The sequence below is a fragment of the Oryzias melastigma genome, linkage group LG13 (assembly GCF_002922805.2).
Source record: "Oryzias melastigma strain HK-1 linkage group LG13, ASM292280v2, whole genome shotgun sequence".
NCBI classification, from domain to species: domain Eukaryota; kingdom Metazoa; phylum Chordata; class Actinopteri; order Beloniformes; family Adrianichthyidae; genus Oryzias; species Oryzias melastigma.
In genome coordinates this window covers 21,503,364-21,522,978 of record NC_050524.1, presented here as the reverse complement: position 1 = coordinate 21,522,978, position 19,615 = coordinate 21,503,364, and the positions used below count along the sequence as shown (strand labels likewise).

Below are 19,615 nucleotides of genomic sequence, written 5' to 3'. Positions count from 1 at the left end.
ATGGTTGTTTTAAAGCCCATAAACTAATGAAACATAACCATCAAATCTGAAGAACTGAATGTCACATCAACAGGAATTAGTACAATTAAATAATCTGTTAGTTTGTATCTAGCAGGTTGTGTTTTATTGCTAGTGATAAGAAATTAAGTTGCTAAATGACAATTGCAACGTTTAATTTCTTACACTCCTTTCTGCTTGTCGACGCTTTCTCTTTATCCTCATTCTACTGTAGTTACTGTCTAAGAATGTGATATTTGTGTTCTGAAAAGCCAAATTATGAACAATTACATGCTAATAATTCTATTAGCAGAGTAGAACGTAATTTTGGACAGATTTGCTTTAGAGTTAATTGATATTTTGCAGAACTAAATGAGTGCTCTAGTCTTAACAAGGATAGTGGGACAAGCATTAGTGACACTGAAGCAATTAAATAGCGCCGTGAATTCATTGAAGCTTTTTTGACCAGTTCACAAACAATCACATATTAATAATTTGTTTATTGATATATTATTTTTATACAAGGTAAATTACATGCTTTGTATAGTGCTTATAGTGCCATGGAAACAGAGGAAAATTATATTGATGATTACCTGAATCCGGTGTATTTCACCAATGAAAAGTAGCATATAATTTAGCTTATTTGTTGAATAACCTCAAAATCTAAAGTTTAAATATTCTTGTACTCCACCCAATCTCTCGGGACGTCTACCTCCATATGAAGGAAGGTGGCTATTTTTCCATATATATTGGTTTAATTTAATTTTTCATTCTTTTAATATTGGTTATTTGATATTGTTCCACCTTAAAGTAGATATCAAATAAATAACTTATTAAAATTTATATGTATATCTCTGTTGACACAACTCGAAATAAGACAATGGATAAATAAGCTAAAAAGTGAATGGAAGATGGAAGCTCAGTTTAGATTTGACTCCCTATTTTATCTCCTTTCTTTGTCCTTTACTGTCTATTTCATATTGTTTAATATATATGTTTGAATATATGCCATGTTTTTATTATGGGATGTTGTAACACCCTCTTGCTAAGGAGTTAAAAACATTTTTTGTCTTGTATTCTTAGTTTTGTTTGTACAATTAAGCTTAAAGTAGAAATAAAAAAAAAATCAAAGTAGCATGTCATGAGATAGATGGAGGAGGACACCGGCGCTCAATGCACCGGTCATTCCTAGAGGAAAGGATGATCCCGGTTTATGTCTTGATTGGACAGACTCCTCAGAGACTAATAGAGATGCAACGGCCTTTTATGCTGGTGTACTGCTCCTCACAGCCCCTCTGTGCTTGCACTCCTATACCTTGCTTTGTGTGCTAGTGGTGATTGGGCCTTTTTCCTTTGTGTGTGCCAGCTTTCCTGCAGTTTCTCGTGGAGATCTGGCATTTTCCTCTTCCACTCACAGAGAGTAGCATTTTTGTTGTAATGTTGCACCTGCCAGCAACATTCTGACAGAGCTGACAGAGCTGTTGGCTGTCAGATATGTGCCAGGTTTCAACTTGGGTGCTTGCTGGGCAAACCATGAACTGACTGGCTCTTCGTTGCACTTTTTATTAATGAAGCCCTCAAGTAACCTAATTAAAATGGATCGAAAGCAAATGTTTTATTTCGTTCTTAGTCCTTGGACTAATTCAGCTTCAGAAGCCAAAAGCGTTTTGCTGTTTTGGAAGCTTTTCCTTGTTTTTTCCATCAAACAAAAGAACAGCCTGAAAATATTCAGTCGGTCAAGAGAGTACATTATGTTAGAATGTGAAAGGACTACATTTCAGATGTGCAGTTTCATCATAATCACTGTCAGAGTCCCCCGTGAGCAGTAGTACTGTGATTGATGGGGGTTCCTATGCTGCAAAAATCACTGCTGTCTTCAGGGTTTCATGTTTTGATGAACAACAAGGAGGGCAAACAGCATGAATAGCTTAGTATGAACTGCTTATTTTAGTGAATGCCATTTTAAACATCTATTTGGCATTTGTTTCAGCTTTCAACTGCGATTGATTGTCTTGTTTGTCTAAATCATTTTTTTAAACATAATGTCACAGTTATAGCAATATAGGGCTTGTGTAAACTGTATTTGGCCAAAAGAAGATTTTTTTTTGGAAGTCTGTAAATAGAGCTGTAGAAAAACAGTAAATGTATTCATTTTTTTTTTCTCAAGAACATCATCACAAATGTGAGGTTTTTTGTATTTCAACATTCGCTTCATGCACCCCGGTTTCATTTTGTATGGATTTCTACAATTGGATTTATGCTTCTTTTTAATTTCTTGTAATAGGTGTGTATGGTTCCCTTTGTCCATAGATATATAACCTGTGCCTCAGTGACTGATCTATGCTGCAGAGTGGTCTGTGTGCTCACTCGACCAGAAGGTTTACTGGTTTAAAAAGAGCTTTTTATGAGTGTCGACCTCATCACCTCCCCTTTGGAAACAAAGGCCGCTATGGTTAGACACTCCTGCTCACAACATGCTTTTCTGCTTTCCTCTCTTCCCTTCACACACAGATTCATTAGATGCATTGTAGTGCCTCTCTTGTTCTCATCTATTCCCACTCCATCACCTTTTTGTGCTCAACGGTTCTCTGAAACAGATGAACACCACCATGCTCCACAACTCTATTCATGCACAGCTGTAATTGGGCATGTATGCTTTAGGTGGATAAGACCTCTAGGTCAGTGTAGCCACCCATCCGCCTGTTCACGGTTTTTGGTTTTTTTAACTCAACACCCAGAATTGAGTTTATGTAAAGTACCTAATTCAATCAAATTAAAATTATTTCCCATTGACTGCCTATTGTTATTTTTATTTTTTTTAACTGTTCTTGTACTTTAACTTACTCCAAATTTAAACAAAGCAGAGGCAGGGTGTGTAGGAGCAATGTGAAAATTCATGTCAGGGAAGTCAGATGAGCAATTTACCAACTCCACAACGCAGTAGTTGAAGAAGGTTGGAGCATGACCCATCTTTGCGTCAACCTCCAGAGCTTTAGGTGGACAAGCACAAGAAACAGGATTCAAATGTCAAAATTCCAGAGTACCTTTAAAACAAAATGTTTTTCAGAAGCATGTCAGTGACTTAAAACATCCCACATCACATCACGAACTCCAGTAATTTTTGTTCCATGGACGTTGAGATGTTAATTCTTGAAGTTGAAACTTTTTGGTGTGATGGTTAGCATTGTCCTCTCACAGCAGGAAGTCAGTGGTTTGAATTCTGACTGGGTCTTTTCTGCGTAGAGTTTGCATGTTTGTTTTTTTAGGGCAATCGGGGTTCCTTCCACAGTCCACAAACATGTTCCAGTGGTTGATCGCTGGAGACTCTAAATTGTCCCATAGGAATGAATGTGAGTTTTTGTCTGTTTGTGGTCCTATGTGTTTTATTCTGAAGTGGCTGGGATTTGGATGGATGGATGAGAAATTGGGCTGCACGGTGGCGCAGTGGTTAGCGCTCTCGCCTCACAGCGAGAAGGCCCTGGTTCGAATCCCGGCTGGGACCTTTCTGTGTGGAGTTTGCATGTTCTCCCCGTGCATGCGTGGGTTTTCACCGGGGACTCCGGCTTCCTCCCACCGTCCAAAAACATGCTTCATAGGTTAATTGGTGACTCTAAATTGCCCCTAGGTGTGGATGTGAGAGTGCATGGGTGTGTGATTGAGGCCCTGAGACAGACTGGCGACCTGTCCAGGGTGAACCCCGCCTTCGCCCATCAGCAGCTGGGATAGGCTCCGGCGCCCCGCGACCCCGGAAGGGATGAAGCGGATAGGAAAATGGATGGATGGATGAGAAATTTACAATACATCATATCTCCACGTTTTTGAGAAGAATTTAAAGAAGTCATGGTGATCAATCAGCACAACTTTTAAGTGTGAAGAAGAAGATGTTCAGACACGCTGGTCCATCACAGCCCTCACGTCTTTGCTGCTTTTAAATTGATGCATGTTATACAACCAGGTGCTACTGCAACAACCTTGAGAACTTTAGTGTAAACTCAGCACTATGTCTTGAAGAAACTGATAAATAATTGAAAGTAGTTTGTGAATTGGACTCCTAAGATAACAATTGATCTAATATTTAAACAGTAAATAAGTGCACAAGAGCTGTTACTCGTCAAATCATTGACGTTTTTGCTTTTATAGAAAGTCATAAGCTGAAGATCAATTCTTTAAAAGCCTGCTAAAAAAACAAATTAGTTTTAATATTTTGTTCAGTCTCAATGCTTTGAACGTATTTCATTTAAACAACAAAATTGCAAACAATAATGTTATAATGAGTACATATGATTATTTAAGTGGAAATTTTAGATATTTACCAATTTCTAGTTGTGCTTGCTGATTCTGATTACCACCTCGTTAGAGCCACTTAACACTACCAGAAAACTGAATTGACTCATACGGACTCTTATTTGGAGAGTTTATACCAGTATCCAACTGGACACAGTGGTAGTCATCTGCCCTGACATTAGCTTGAACTTTCTGTTGCATGAAGATGTTGATCCATTCTTTAAACATAGAGATCTTTGGTGTTTTGGCTGCTATACCACTGTTTTAAACTGACCACAAATAGAAAAGTCAAAGGTCTTAAAAATAAAAATATATGTCACTGTCTGGCTTGACTCCAGTCAGGGTTGTTCACATGGAGACATTGTCAGATTCTAAATCCTAACTGAGTGATTGGTGCGATTTTTCAGTGGATGTGGAAAAGACACTGGAAGTGCAATGCTGCAAACCTAACAAAAACATAGTAATGATAGTTCCTGAAGAATTCTCAAAGTCTTTGTTTTATGGTGTTCCCTGTCAGGTAAAAGGAAGCTGACAGTGTCTTAAAGGGAAAAACTGATTAGAATTTTCCTTTAATGAAAAGCCCAACTCTCTGTTCCTGCGTGTGTGGTTTGATTAGAACTGTAAAAAAATATGTATTGTTTTTGCATTAATTATATTCCTTAAAATCTCTTGTAATCCAAGTGTAATCTTGTATTTAGAGACTAAGTAGGCTGGAGAAACCTAGTAAATTAAACAAAGAACAGCTGCAGCAAGAAACTAAAGAGGGAGGCAGGGCAGAGCTGTTCTAGCGATGGGTTAATCAGCTCCCCTGAGACCACCCTCCATTGAAAGATATGAATTGAAGCAGAAAACCAAAGCAAACTTGGTTTTCAAACACCTTCACACACAAAGGCTCATGTTTTAACATATCTGCTGTGGAATTCAAGCATAAAACACCAGAAAAGAAGCTGCACCTAAATGTGTGTGTTATTCCGTCATTTTATGCCTACATGTTGGTGTTTTGGGATTGAACTAAGAAACCCTTCCAGACCTCCTAATTCAGATGGTTGCATCCACGTGGTTCATGAAATGTCAATGATATGCAGCTCCAAAAGGTGTTTGTGTAAATGGCTGTTTGCTGCCGTGAAGCACAAGTTTGGGTGGATCTTTTTCAGTGTATGAGTATTTTCATCAACAGCAGTGTCTATGTTAAAAGCAGGATTGGACTGATGAGTTTCCCTCACCTTGTTAAAACAGCATTTGAGTAACAAACACTTGCAGCCAGACACGTTGAGCTCCAAAGCCATCCCATCTCGACACTTATCCGAGACATTGCGGTGAAATCCATCACAGAACATGCATACAGTCAGAAAACACATGGATCATTTGCACTTTTATCCTCTTTATTTGCGCCTGGTTTTCTGTGTGTTGTATTTTTTTGTGGTTCTGGCTCATGTGCATCCCTGCCTTTGCTTCTTTGTGCAGTACTTCCCTGTTTTACTGTAAAGTGTTCACTTTTTTAAGTTTCTTTGCTGTTTGTCACTATCTGGCTCACTGGCTTTTGTTTGTGTATTTTTTCATGGGCTATGTCAGCGTTTGCTTGTAGTGCTTGTTGTGTGCGACACGTATTTAAAAATTCATGCTCATGCCTCATTGTTCTTGTTGAGATTTCTATACTTAAAACACAGCAGTAAATTAAATGCTATATAAAAACAATAAGCAAGCATTTTATTGACCAATTGGCTTTTAATTTAAATATTTCTTGCTATGGTCTGTGAATAATTTTCAATCAGTTTACCGCATCTTTATGCTAAATTGGCAGAAAAAAGACAGCAAACACTTTATCGTTTTTCTTGCAGCTCCCACTAACCATTTATTGTTGCACCAGTGCTTGCTTTTTGCTTTGTTCTTTTTTTGCTGCTTAATTTTCTAAATTTGCTTGTGTTCATTGTAATCATGAACTCTCGCTGTTTTAATTTCAGATTTGCATATCCACTTCCTCATTTGCATACAGCAAGAATGGCGAGCGGGCATCCCACAGAAAAATTCAGTTTCATGTACCAACCAGACACGCACAAGAGGTACGGGGCACACGTGCACACACACACCTTACACATGTAGTTTTGCGTGCCCGAGTTCCTCGTAACCAGGTAAGTATAAGATCTGGACTCTGGTACATCGACATGGGTGAGAAATGGCTCAAGGATTAAACACTTTTGCCCCAGCTAACATCGGAATTTGTCGTTCAATCCTGTCCATGTTTTATACTTTCGAGTTGGCAAGTTTGCCACACAGCTTTTAATGCGACACTGGAGACCAAAGCAGCATTTGGTTGATGGATCCATTCCCTCTTGTGCTTCGCTATCAGGACCCCTCCTTGCTGTTGTCATCTCTGCTTTGAGGGGTGATGATTTGCAGGATTGCATCTTTGTTGCAGAATCCTCTATCTGAGGGATTAATTTCTGGAGGCTGTGCGTGTGCATGTTAATCAAAATGATTTTCTTTCAGATTGTCATGGTTTACGTCCTCTTCTCCATCTGTTTTTCTTATTCTTTCCCGCCCCTCTTTCCCATTCTTTCACCGTCTCTCTTAGCAAGAACAGGTTATCTTCAGCCATGAATCCCGTCTACAGCCCCGTTCAGCCTGGCACTCCATACGGAAACCCCAAGAACATGGCCTTCACAGGTTAGACCCAGCCACCACACGCTCACACTCAACTCAGCCAATCAGTTTTCAAAGACAGACTCAGATAAAATTCTGTTTTCTTTGTTTTTAGCATGTTCTTGATGCATATTTTTGATGATGGAGGACATATGTAAAGAAATATCCCCTTAAAATTGCTTTTTTGAGTATTTCTTTATTTAAATCATGAATCAGAAGCAGACAAAAAATACAGTTTGTAAAAGATTGTATTTGTGACATAGGAAATACACTTAGTGGACCACAAGCTCTGACTTTTTTTTTTCCTCGTCCGAGTTGCATGTGGCTCAAAAGTGTAAGGAAGGATCAGTCAACGGTCCCGCTCACAACTCAGGGTTTGTTTTCTAATGAACTACTGCTGATCTGCAGAAACTATTTTCTATTTTAAGTTTTTTTGGATTTAATCATAAATCATAAATACAAAACCGCTGGGAACACTTTTAAAATACATCAAAAGATGACCGGAGTGGGACTTTAACAGCACCCGTTTTCACGCACTCCAAATATCTGATCATGATCCGATTCTTTTTGAGTTATCAGATTTTTCAAGAGACGTGCAGATAGAATAAACTGACCTCCTCTATCAGATTACAGCAGGTATGCAATTAGCAGATATCAGATTAACGCTTGTCGGTTTATCTTCAAAATGACAATACTTACTGGCATCCATCCACCTTTATCTGATCGTAGTCGTAGTTTTTTATCTGTTTGTGTAAACAAACAAAAGTGACTGAAGTAGTCACAGGAGGACCCAGAATGTCCAGATCAAATGCAGTTTCTTCTTCACTAAGTACAAACAACAGCTAGGTGTTGCTTGGTTCCCACTTCACCTAAGCTAATGCTACAACCGCTAATGCACCACCATGTTTACGAAGAACAGGAGGTTAAGAAGAAACAGGAAGTTTGAACTTTCTATCATCTCAGAAATGAACCAGATGATGAACTTACATGTAGACCAGGACTTTCTAACTATGGCATTTCCATCAACATTTTGCATATATTTGATTACAGAGAGATATCTTGTTGTGGGCATGTAAACAGACTCATTAAGAAAGTTAACCTCGGGGGGAAAATGCATCAGATAAGAATTACAGCTCTAAAGTTTTCACTGAAAAATTCAAACTAAGAGCTTGAGAATCAAGAGCAGTCTAGGATTATAATTTCATGATTATTATATTTACATTTTTGAAATGATTTAGACTTCAGGTAATTAAACACATATAAATAAGCAGAGATTTTAAAGCAAAAATAATAAAGAATTAATGTGAATAAAGCTTGAATGATGTTTAGAGCAACAACAAAGCTCTTTATTATGCAGTCGTTGAAACTAAGAACAATCCTATGGGAAGGTTAAAAACACCAAACACTACACATTTATCTTTATTTGCAATATTTGTAATTTAACTTCCTTCAAACGTGGATGGAGGTCATTTTTTGGGGCTCCAAATAGTGATTGAAATTCCCAGCCCTCAATGTATCGTCTGATAACTCCATTAAATGATGACTGAACAGGTTTAATTTAATAATATATCTAAAGTTTTTGTTGGGTACATTTTATTAAATAACAGAAACGGAAGGTCTTTCATCTACAGAGCAGTTACCAGACGTTTATCCAAGTGTGTAACTTGACAAATGTCATTAAGAGGTTTGTTAAGGAGCTGCAAACATTTGCTGTGCTGGTATTTGCAGAGAATCTTTAGTATTGATGTGCTAACCGTGTTAGCCTGGAGCGCTTCAGCTGACGTGCCTGCGCTCACGTCGTCTTTGTCCTTTAATGCTGCCTCAGCTCTTGCTGCCTGCAGGAGAAACCTTCTTCAAGTTTTCTTCCCGCTTCTCCAGCAGCCTCATTCAAGGAGCAAAGCAGTTAAACTACAAACTATGCTCAGCTGCAGTCAAAGGAGGAACATCCAAGTCCTGTGCGTTCCTCTAAGACATGGTCTTTTGATGTTAAAAACATGTTAATTGATCAGTTATTGTTGATCAGGTTCATCCCTGACGTGGTCAGATTGTTCAGGGCCAAATCAAGACAATACCAAAAAAAAAATAGACTTTTTAAGCTCATAACAGACATAATGAAATGCATTGATTTAAAAAAAACAAACAAACAAAACCAAAGACACACTTTAGTAACAGTTGATTTATTAAATAAAGTGATTATTAACTAAAGTCAAGTAGAATTTGATTGATTGCTTGAAGCGGAGTGGGAAGAAGTGAACTTTTATAATTCCATCCCTGCATTAGAAATAAAATTCTGGGTTGTTGATGGGATTGTTAATACAGATCAGCCCGCCCCCCTTCCCATCGATGAGAGCTCTATTTGTGCACGAGCTTATAGCCTCAGGCTAATATTTAACGGTGCATCGATCCAGTCGTATAATTTTGAGACAGTATTGCAATTCGCTACGGCACGAGTGTTGAGCGCTCATCCTGTCTCGCACACCTAAGCGTGAGTGGGCCAAAGTGAGATTTGGTACGCCCATTTCAGTGGCTGGATCATTTTCTAGCATCTGGTTTTCTGATCCAATGCGATTTGAATTAAGAAATACTCAGTTTTAATCATAATTCTTTACATAGCTCCTCTACTACAAGAAAAATGCTACAAGAACATGTTAAAAGCACAAAAAAGACCATTTTCATTGGAGTAGGTTTTTAATTTTTTTCTCTTTGCTTGTTTACCTCAAGTTCAAATCGATGCCAGGATTGTTTTTGATGCAGATATATTGCTCTTTGAGCACCATCTTTGCACTTCCTGATCCAGAGGATAGCCTTATCTGTGTATTTCTCAGTGTGCGTTCATGTTGGACTTGTAATTCTGAAATGATCCTTCTTAACTGACAACTTCTTACAGGCTATCCTGGAGCTTATCCTGCCACGGCCCCCACCTATACACCCAACCTCTATCAAACAGGAAGTCCTGGGTATCCACCAGGTGAGCTAAACATGCACACTCCTGCACCTTTTCTCACTTTAGATTAAACGATTAGATCACTCTGTGTTTTTGTTGACTAAACACAAGACAAATAAAAAAATGTCTTTGTCTGTTATGTTATCAAGTTTTTGTAGAACAGATTTTACAGGTAAAAAGGTTTGTGACTTTAATGAAACTCCTGACGTATGAACATTGACAGTATGTGGGAACTGGACTGAGTGACTCTTCCCCCTTGGTGTTTCAAACAGGAAGTGCCCACAAACTCCAAGAAACCAAAATCCCATAGACTAATATAGAGAAATAAAGAGCTATTACTCAGTCATTCTATTCGTCAAAATAACTACATTTTCTCTGATACTTTTTAAATACATTCTTGATTATCCTTTTTTCAATACTTTTTCTTCAGTTTAAATTATTCAAGTTATAAACTGACCAATCAGATGCCTCAAAAGTAAGTGGAGTCTGCTGGGCCCCACGTCCAACCTTCAAAAGCTTCTGCTTTAGCTTAATGATGTGGACTTCCAACATACTCACTCATGATTGGTGAAAGTTGTTGCCATAGAAACGATGGCTCAGACTGACTTGGATCAATGGATCAATCACTGCTTACTGATAACATTTGACTCCAACATTGACCATATTGCCAAAAAATAAAGAACTGGCGACGAAGTTGACTCAATTTTTCTTTAGCCAGAGTTAAACCATTTGCTAGGTGTGACATCACACTCACTGAGACCAGTTTTCATGTACAGTCAATGGGTGTAAGAAGACAAATATCTGCCACAGCTAAACTATTCACACTTACACCAACAGAACATTTTTATTTAATATCTAATTAAGTCGTAATTTAATTTAGACAAAAGAATATTTAGTAAATTCACATCAGTAAATTAATAACAAGTAGAGCAAACACTTTTACTGTGTTTAAATCAGACCCTTGTTTCAATAGGATCCAAAACCGTTTCCTGTCTCACAAATCCACAGATAATATCCATTTATTATGGATATTAAACCAAAATCAGTCCCTGTTTCCCAGCTTCCTCACTCTCTCTGAGTCAGAAAAGGTTGTACATCAAACATTGCAGTTCAGAAGGCGTGTTATCATAATCACTTGTGCAGTCAGACGGTAGCCTACAGCTTCAAGGCAATATGGATCAAATGCAGCCCTCTGCCTGGAGGCATTAATGCGGGACAAATGGGCAGCAGGCCGGCCACGTGTGCCCATGTGTGTCACAGCAGATATGTCTCTGCTGGCCTCTGAAGCAGATGGACAAGAAGTTAAGTTCAGAAAGGTTCTGTCACTTCTGTGTCGGCTGATTCATGGCCTTTGGGAAAGAAGAAAGAAGAGGAATGGGCTTTAGGGAGAAGAGAATCAATTAGAAAACACAGAAAGAAGAAACCTCAAGGACACTTTATAATCAAAGTCCTAGAATGAAGCAAAACATAAGATTTATGTTTAACTGAGCCTTTAGGAACACATTATAGTACTTTCACTAACAAAGGGCTGATATGTTAAACTAAACAAAAGAAAGAGTACAGAATCCCCTGAGAGTCTGATGAAAAAGCGACATGAGGTTGTTAAAGTGAAGCTTTGCAAAGAACAGTTTTCATTTCCGATGGGAAGGATATCTGCTTTGTTTCTCTTGAATGTTAAAGGAGGTTTACGCTTAAGCAGCAGCTTTCTTCTTTCTCTTGTCCTCTCCCTGACTCTGGTTTATGGTAGAAATCCAGCGACGTGTCAAACGTCTTGGGTGAATCTTACTCTGCTTTGTTCCTGCAGAAACATGAGTCTCTTTGTTGCTGCGGTGCTCCGGTTGTTGTGTTTTTACTGCGCTCTCAGTGGCGTTTATAGTCTGCTGTAATGACAATCAATTGCCAGAAATACCAGCTATGGTCTGATTATAAACGTGTTCATTATTGTCCATTATTCCTCAAGATCATTGATGAATTGTTGTCTGTCAGCAGGGCATTTGTGTAATTCTCACACTCCATTGTCTTCCATGCGCTCTGCGTGCATGTTGGAGTGACTGCGTGCATGCGTGCATGTGTGCGTGCATGCGTGCACACATTGACGAGCGTTCAGACTTTCAGCCACAGAGCCGCTCCAGCGTCTCTTTGTTCCCTTGTCCTTGTGTGAGAAAAGGGCTTTCATAAGCATCTATGGCAGCTGCAGCTAGCTTGTAGCATGTTTGACCTTCAGGCTCCTCCATGTGGCAGCTTTCATGTATTACAACCAGGAAAAAAACGAAAAAAAAACAAAAACTCACTTGAAATAAATATTTTAAACTGAATGCTTCAGCTCTGTTCTTTTCAACTGAAAATATGCTCCATTTAAATATGGATTCTATGCACAAATCTTTGTTTTAGGTTCCAGTTTTCTTCAGTTTGAGAGAATATTATTGATTCAAGATTAAACTGGATCCACTTGAAGTATCTGTTCAGAATCACCTATGAACAGAGCAAATATGTCTTTTGAAAAACTCGAGTTTTATTTATTTATTTTAATAGAATGACCAGGTTTCACTGGTTTATATTAAAATCCGCTTCAAAGAAAAACCCAAGTCTCCATCTGGTGGACTTAATTGGAATAACAAATGTTTTGCTTGAGACACATTGATGGTACTGTGTGCCGTTTCTCCTTTAGCACCACCTTTACATATAAAATACCAAGCTTGATTTAAAGATTTATTTTTATTCATTTAATAGCTCTGAATCTTTACCAACCTTGAACCAGTTTAGCCGCAGTAGCGCGAAAGATGGCTAAATAGTTTTTATTTTAATTTGAGTGCATTTAAAAAGGAATTCTGTAGAGATCGAGTAAACAGAAGTCAAATCTATGGGATATTTGCCCTAAAACCCAAACAAGTAAAGTCTCTTAAGCCCCTATGAAGTGTCCTACTTTGTTTTATCCCCCTAGAGTTGAACTCTGTCAGATTGCACTGTTTATTACTCTTTTCTGATGACACTCTTCCCTTGTGACTTCAGGTGTTCTCCAGGTCTCTGTCCTGGAGACCCCACTCTTCATTGCGTGTCTTCTTTCCCTTATGGATCTTTTTCTTGTTTTCATTCATTTATACATGTCTGGTCTTTTCTTTTTAAACTTTTTAGACACAAAAATACCTAGTATACATAGTTTTCATACACATCTATCTATCACCCAAATTTGATATTTCCTTCCATTGTTCGTTGGTGACACCTATCTTAGCCTTTCAACTAAACCCCACTCTCTCCTTCAGTGGTTGTCTCTCATAAGTTGGATCTTTTTCTTTAACTTTCCTGTCATCAAGCCCTTAACACCAGAGATGTCCAAGGCAACATCTAAATAAAACGCTGTCTGATGTACCGGAACTCTTTGACTGTCCACACGGTTAACATAAATCTGCTGATTTTGACACAGAGAAAAGTAACTTTACTGATCAGCTGTGTACCGATATGACATAATAGCACAAAGCCACTTTTCTCCACTTCAAAATGTGCTGGATTTACATTAATTACGTAAGCATTTATAGAGTTACGATAGTTGAATGTAAACATTTGAGCTACAGCTCTGATGTTAATAGACAATAGAACTTCTTCTTTTTAGTTCCAGGTCCCCTCTCCAAGCTTCCTAGCTTTTCTCTATTATTAACTCAATAGCTGACTATTTTAGGAGTCTGGTTGTCATCCTTAACACTTCCTTAGATTTCCAAAACCACAACTTAACCTGGTCTTCCTTCATCTCTCCTTTGCTCCTTATTCCACCTCCAATCTGGTCCTTTGTCACAATTTGCATAGAATAATGAGATTAACTTCATCCTTCAACAAGTTTCCACTGGTCCACACTCAGACACGTTTAACAGAACTAACCTAGTTTACTCATCACACCGGTCATATCCAAATCTACCTGACTGCCTGTTTTCATACATTGTCCTCTTTTTATCTGTAAAGTGACTTTTTTAGACTTCAAATTTATGTATTTGTATTATTTAATGATTTTTTTTCCCTGATGTGTTTTAGGATATACTTCAGCAGGAACTCCATACAAAGTACCCCCCACCCAGTCAAATGGAGCACCTCCTCCTTACACCCCTACGCCCACCCCATACCCGACAGCCATGTACCCCATCCGCAGTGCCTATCCTCAGCAGAACATATACGCACAGGTGAGGCTGTTTTTAATGCAGAAGTAGTAGGAATCAGTCTGTGGTTAAAACTGTTTCTTTTACTGTTTCTCTGAAAGCTTCAGTAAATATAATAATAGCTAAATATGAACAATCTCACCTTTCACATCATCTGTTATTGTAAAAATCCTACTCCGTTCACGCTCTCATGGGTTTCTACCTCACAGGGAGCTTACTACACTCAGCCAGTGTACGCAGCTCAGCCACATGTGATCCATCACACCACCGTGGTGCAGCCCAACAGCATCCCCTCCACAGCGCTCTACCCCGCCCCCGTCCCCGTCCCCGCTCCTCGCAACAACGGCATGGCGGCCATGGGAATGGTGGCCGGGACGACTATGGCCATGAGTGCAGGTACAACCAACAGTCTATCAGATGTTTGTCTTTTAAGGTTTCTGCAAAATGTATAGCAGCTGCCTTATGCTATGTTCACACTGGACATTTGACACGCATTCAAGAACGCGGGTTCTTCTGTCATTTTTGTGAAACAAATGTGTTTAAATGTAATTTTTTAATAAACCATCAATGTTTTCAACACACAGAAAACAGTGGACTCATAAATAGAGGTTGTGTGTAGTGAAAAACACACATATGCATGCGTTTGCAAAGACTTTTCATTGGAAGTGGTCCCTTGAACGTTCATTGCTGTGAATGTAGCTTTAGAACGATAATTTTTCTATCATTTTGACTTTAAATTAACTTTACTTTGGTGATTTAAAGGGACCCTGTTGACAACACCCCAGCACGCTCAGATTGGAGCACATCCAGTTACGGTGCCAACCTACAGGCCCCAAGGGACACCTGGTTACAGCTACGTACCACCTCACTGGTAGAGCCCGCCCTTCGTGTAAGTGTCCTCCTATTTGTCTCTCTCTCTTCACGACTCTTTAAGCCTTAGTCACATGCCCCAATGCGGAGGATTGACCCGTAGGGGGGGCTGCAGGGTTTTGGGTCGTCTGGGTCCGTGGAGGGTCGTAGAGAGGAGCGGCTGAATCTTAAAGGGAGTGGAGGTGTGTCTTGCAGTTCCCTAGAGGGAGTAAAATGTGCACGAACATTTTCTCTTTACAGATTTACGAAGTGATTTTGTTCACTGCACAAACAGCTCGTATCCACCTGTGATTAAGTTGTGATCAGGGCTTTCTCTACCTTCCATCTCTGTCCAGTCTCTGTCCTCCCTTCTCTTCTTCTCTCTTTCATCTACCTGACCAACCTGTGCAGCCTTATTAAATCACTCACCTGCCTGTGTCTGTGCTCTTCTTTCCCTCCAGATCTGGAGTCCACCATCATATGCAACTGCTTAGATCTTACACGAGCTCCCAGTGGTAAACATGGGAACTCGGCACGTGTCTGCAAGAACAAACTAAAGTGCAACAGCCACTTTACTATCATTGTTATGATGCGACATTCTCTTTTTTTTTTCAAAGCTGCTTTTATTTTGTATTTTCTTTCTGTTCATTTGCCAACGAGTCATTAGCGTTTTGATTTTTGGTTTAAGTTGTTGATGTCCTCATGCTGTGTCTGTCATTGGAACTCCAGAAGGACTCGAACCATCACAGGCGTCGCTCGCTCCCGTTGTGTTGGGCTGTTTGTGGTCCTGCCTGCTGCTGCTGTTGCTGCTCAGTTTGGCTGGAATCTATAGGGCACTTACTCTTCATCATCATCATCATCTTCATTAGTCTCTGGACAGACTTTAGACTAATGCTGCCAAATTTTCTAACAGATATCAGCACAGGGTTTTGACATTAATAGGACTTTAATTTGTGTTTTTTTTAGTTGTTTACCATGATTAGCCATATTTCTTTTCCTGTTTTCTACCCTTTTGTTCATCCCTTTTTTCCTTTCCAGTCTGGTTTTTGGGTTGGATCTCATGTGTCTTCCAGCATGTTCGGCTGTCGGTCCGGCTGTCTTCACCCGAGTGTTAGTTTGTGCTGAGAGCGCTTACCGACCATCATTCAGCTAGTCCGACTTGTTCGTTGTACCTAGTACACACTGCAGAGAACCCCCCCCCACCCAGTTTCACGCTACATACTATGCAGGCTGGTATGTTGTGGCTCACCAACTTTGGAGATCATTCGGGGCGGTTTAGGTCACTTTTGTAACTGTACAAATGTTAATAGTAACAGAGTCAACAGCACACACACACACAAACACACACACAGGGGCTCCTGGTGTGTACGTTCACTTCGAGGCACTTACTGCTGTCATCACACAAAACGAGCAAATACGCGGGTGTGTTTGCGAGGACACCGCCCTCGCAGACGGAGCTTAAAGGGATCTTAGTGGGAGGTGGGGGTGAGAAAGGAGGCGGCGATGCCATGCTCACAGGCACTCCTGTAGTTCAAGGTACAAGACATCCCAGTTTGTGGCATTTTGCCTCCAAACAGACCGGATGTTTTGTACGTTGACTTTCTGTTTTCATGACATCTCCTCCGCCTTTCAAACAATAGAGATGCTCAGCGTTTTGCCTCAAAGGCGTCGGTCCCCGCCCGAACCGAACTCCGGCGTTGGTGGGGATTCATATTTAGGTGAGGCAATTTTCAGGATTTAAAAAAAATAAAAATAAAAAAAGATATTTGCAACCTTAACGGATTTTAGAGTACATGTGGGGATTAGAACATGCATTTACTGCGCGGGTATTTGTCTGAGGGGGTTCAATTATCGCAATAAATAAGAGGGAATGCCTCCAGCTGTTCACTTACAGTGGTTATTTTATCAGCATTTTTAATTGATTTTTATAAATGCTTGTTGTAATATCTAAACGTGGATTCGGAGCTGTTCTTTCAGCCTCCGTTCAATAATTATTCCAGTTACTGCTAAGAACATATCAAAAAGTTTGAATAACGTGAGGAAATATTGTACAACATAAGGTTTAAAAAGAAACTTGACTATGCTACTCTTAATTTAACGCTAAGTAAGAGGTACTTAGGCTTCGTAGTGCAGGACAGACGGGACACAGTACATTCAAATCAAACAATAAGGTTTGACGTTTTCTTAGTCCGGATGTTTGTAAACTTCATTTTGAAGGGCGTCAAAGATTTTCTTGATGTTACTCTTATTTAACCAAACCACTACGTTTGTCAGTATTTCTCAGTAAGATCTAGTTTCTTTCCCTCCTTCCCCTCTGGTCAGCTTAAATGCATTATATTCAGGTGTATTTCACTATAGCATTGGATATAAAAAACACATGCAGTATATTTATACAGCGAGTGGTACAGTACGGTACTTCTAGAGGAGCTTGGTTGCATCAGTGTGGCAGCTACTGTTTGTGCTTTTAAAGGAATAGTTTTTTTTCTGCATCTCTACATATCCACATGAGGAGGAGGAGTCCATGCAAGTGAGCCTGTGGAGTCGCCCCCCCCCATCCCATTTTTAGGACTGTTGCCTGAGTTTGCTGAAGGATGTAGCAGTGAAACCTCTTTTCACGGAGTGAGAAAGCCAGCTTTTTCCTGTCTCGTTTTCGTGCCATATTTTGACCAATTGCTGTTCAGTAAATGAGTTTCTTCTTCTTCTTCTAAATAACTGGTAAAGTCCTTGTTAATGTCTAGTTTCTTGTGGATCTGTGTTTCTTCCTGTTGCTGTCCTATTTCTCATGTGACTGATGCCGTCTGACTTCTTGTTTTTTTTTTTTTTTTATCAACACAAAATGATGTTTGACTTCTTCCTGTCTTCTCGCCTCCTCATCCCTTTCTTTGCTCTGACATCCCAAAATAATAATCTCCCATTGGTCTTTGATCCACGTCACCATGGACGGCGGCATTGCCGTGGTTTCAGGCTTTGAGCCGACGGGAATAACTCTTCCTTGCTCATTATCGCTCTGATCGAGGTGTTTCTGGGGGCCATAAGCTTCTTTTTTACGGATAATTTGAGGGCATTTTCATGCCGTTTCCTACGCAGAGACGAGGATTCCTCCAGACTGTCCAACAGTTCTGGTGTGGATGCTCGGGTCTTCTTCTCCAGGACGGTGTAACCGCCTCCTCGTTTGACTCCATTCCTTTTCCACTCACTTATTTCAATTTGCACTTAAGTGAACGTAAATATTCAAAGACATTCAGTGGGGGGGGTTGGCGTGTCTTAATTATGGATCATCTTTTCCTGTTCGTCCTCTAAACCTTCCTGTTTCATTTCAATCACTTTTAAAGTGAAACCACAAAGAGCCTCTTCTTCTTTTCCTTTTTCTCCTTTTTTTTCGCCTTGCAGTTGCTAAGTCTTAGTTTTTCTTAATAAAAAAAAACACTACTATCACAATGAATAGTGGGCTCTTAAATGTCTGATGTTTTGCTGCAGCCTTTTCATTTCGATTTTGTCAGATATCTCTTGGTTTGATTGGACACTAAATGTGATGCAAAAAGTGGAAATTCCTCGTCTTCCAAAAAAAAAAGAAAAAACCCGTGCTCGTGTCCCCGTCGGGCCGACCGAGTATCCAGAAAAAGCCCGTCTTTGGAAGTTTTCGTTTGGTACACAGTTTGCACATGCTATGGTATTTCTGTTACCGTAAGGTTGTGTTTGAAACTGAAGCCCAGCGTCTGTTCAGCGTTGAGAGAAGTGTATGTTCGCTATTCGGTCCAGAGTGAAGGACCTGCATCAGGCTTGTGATATGAAGTGTAAATTTGTTTTTAATTTTTTTAATGTTTCTTTTATTTTTTTTGTTGTTGTTTTTTTTTCTTCTTTTTTAAAAGATCAGTTAGTGATCTTAGTACTATAACTAAGCCAAGTTTGTAATTGTATATTTACTGTAAAATGTAGAACATTAAATAACTATTAAAATTTTCCTATAAAAGGACACCTGTGTTTGTTGACTCTTATTCTGTGATAGTGAGGAAAACGCGTCACATCCCGGCTTTTTCTCAGTCCTTGCTGCAAAAAGGGGAAGGTCTGCGCCAGAACAAAACACAATGACTTACTTTACATCAAGAAAAACACTGACAGCTGCTCTTTCACTTCTCTGTGGAACTTTCTCCAGACGTCCGACTTTAGCAACTCCCAACAGATGACCGACCCAAGGCGGGAAGGTCAAGCGTCTCTGTGCCAAAAGGCTTCACAGAATCATTAAGACTCAATCGATGAAAGGTTGAAATAAAAGCAGAAACTGGTGTGTTCAAAACAAAATCTCTGCATTATTTTTATGGAGGTCCCACAGCAGTCCTGGATCGTAAGACCACATTGCTTTTGTCATTCTTGCACTTTTGAGCAAAAATTTGTAAGGAAGACATAAAAAAATGGACGAGGCCCAAAAAAACCCCAAAAAGTCTTAATTCAATCACACAGGGGGCCAAAATCCAAAACACACTTTAGGTCGCAGGCTGAACAGGATGAACATTTATTAAACACATTAAAACTGTATTTTTTAGACTTTAAAAACATACATTTTTAACATAAATAGGAATAGTAAAAAAGCAGGAATATTATTCCAATATTCAACTCTCCATAAAAATATATTTTTGGTCAAAATTACACAGTTTAGAAATAAACACAAGATAGTATTAGGCCATTAATAACATTTATATGAACTGTTAATAATAATTTGATACACGTGCACTAATGGAACCAAAACACACATATCAGGGAT

At 39.4% G+C, this 19,615-nt stretch overlaps 1 protein-coding gene across 2 annotated transcripts in view; it reads left to right on the top strand.

The window, feature by feature from the left end:
- The window catches only part of fam168a (family with sequence similarity 168 member A), a 27,383-nt gene extending 8,552 nt beyond the window's left edge, over positions 1-18,831 (top strand). Inside the window, exons 2-8 of one of the 2 annotated variants that reach the window (XM_024276771.2) lie at positions 6,243-6,341; positions 6,854-6,945; positions 9,809-9,889; positions 13,886-14,031; positions 14,217-14,403; positions 14,770-14,896; positions 15,318-18,831. In XM_024276771.2, coding sequence (XP_024132539.1) covers positions 6,280-6,341; positions 6,854-6,945; positions 9,809-9,889; positions 13,886-14,031; positions 14,217-14,403; positions 14,770-14,882 — 681 coding nt within the window. In that variant the 5' untranslated portion in view covers positions 6,243-6,279 and the 3' untranslated portion in view covers positions 14,883-14,896; positions 15,318-18,831. The remainder of the gene's footprint in view (positions 1-6,242; positions 6,342-6,853; positions 6,946-9,808; positions 9,890-13,885; positions 14,032-14,216; positions 14,404-14,769; positions 14,897-15,317) is intronic. The other variant, XM_024276772.1, reaches the window with a different exon arrangement.
- The last annotated feature ends 784 nt before the right edge of the window (positions 18,832-19,615 follow it).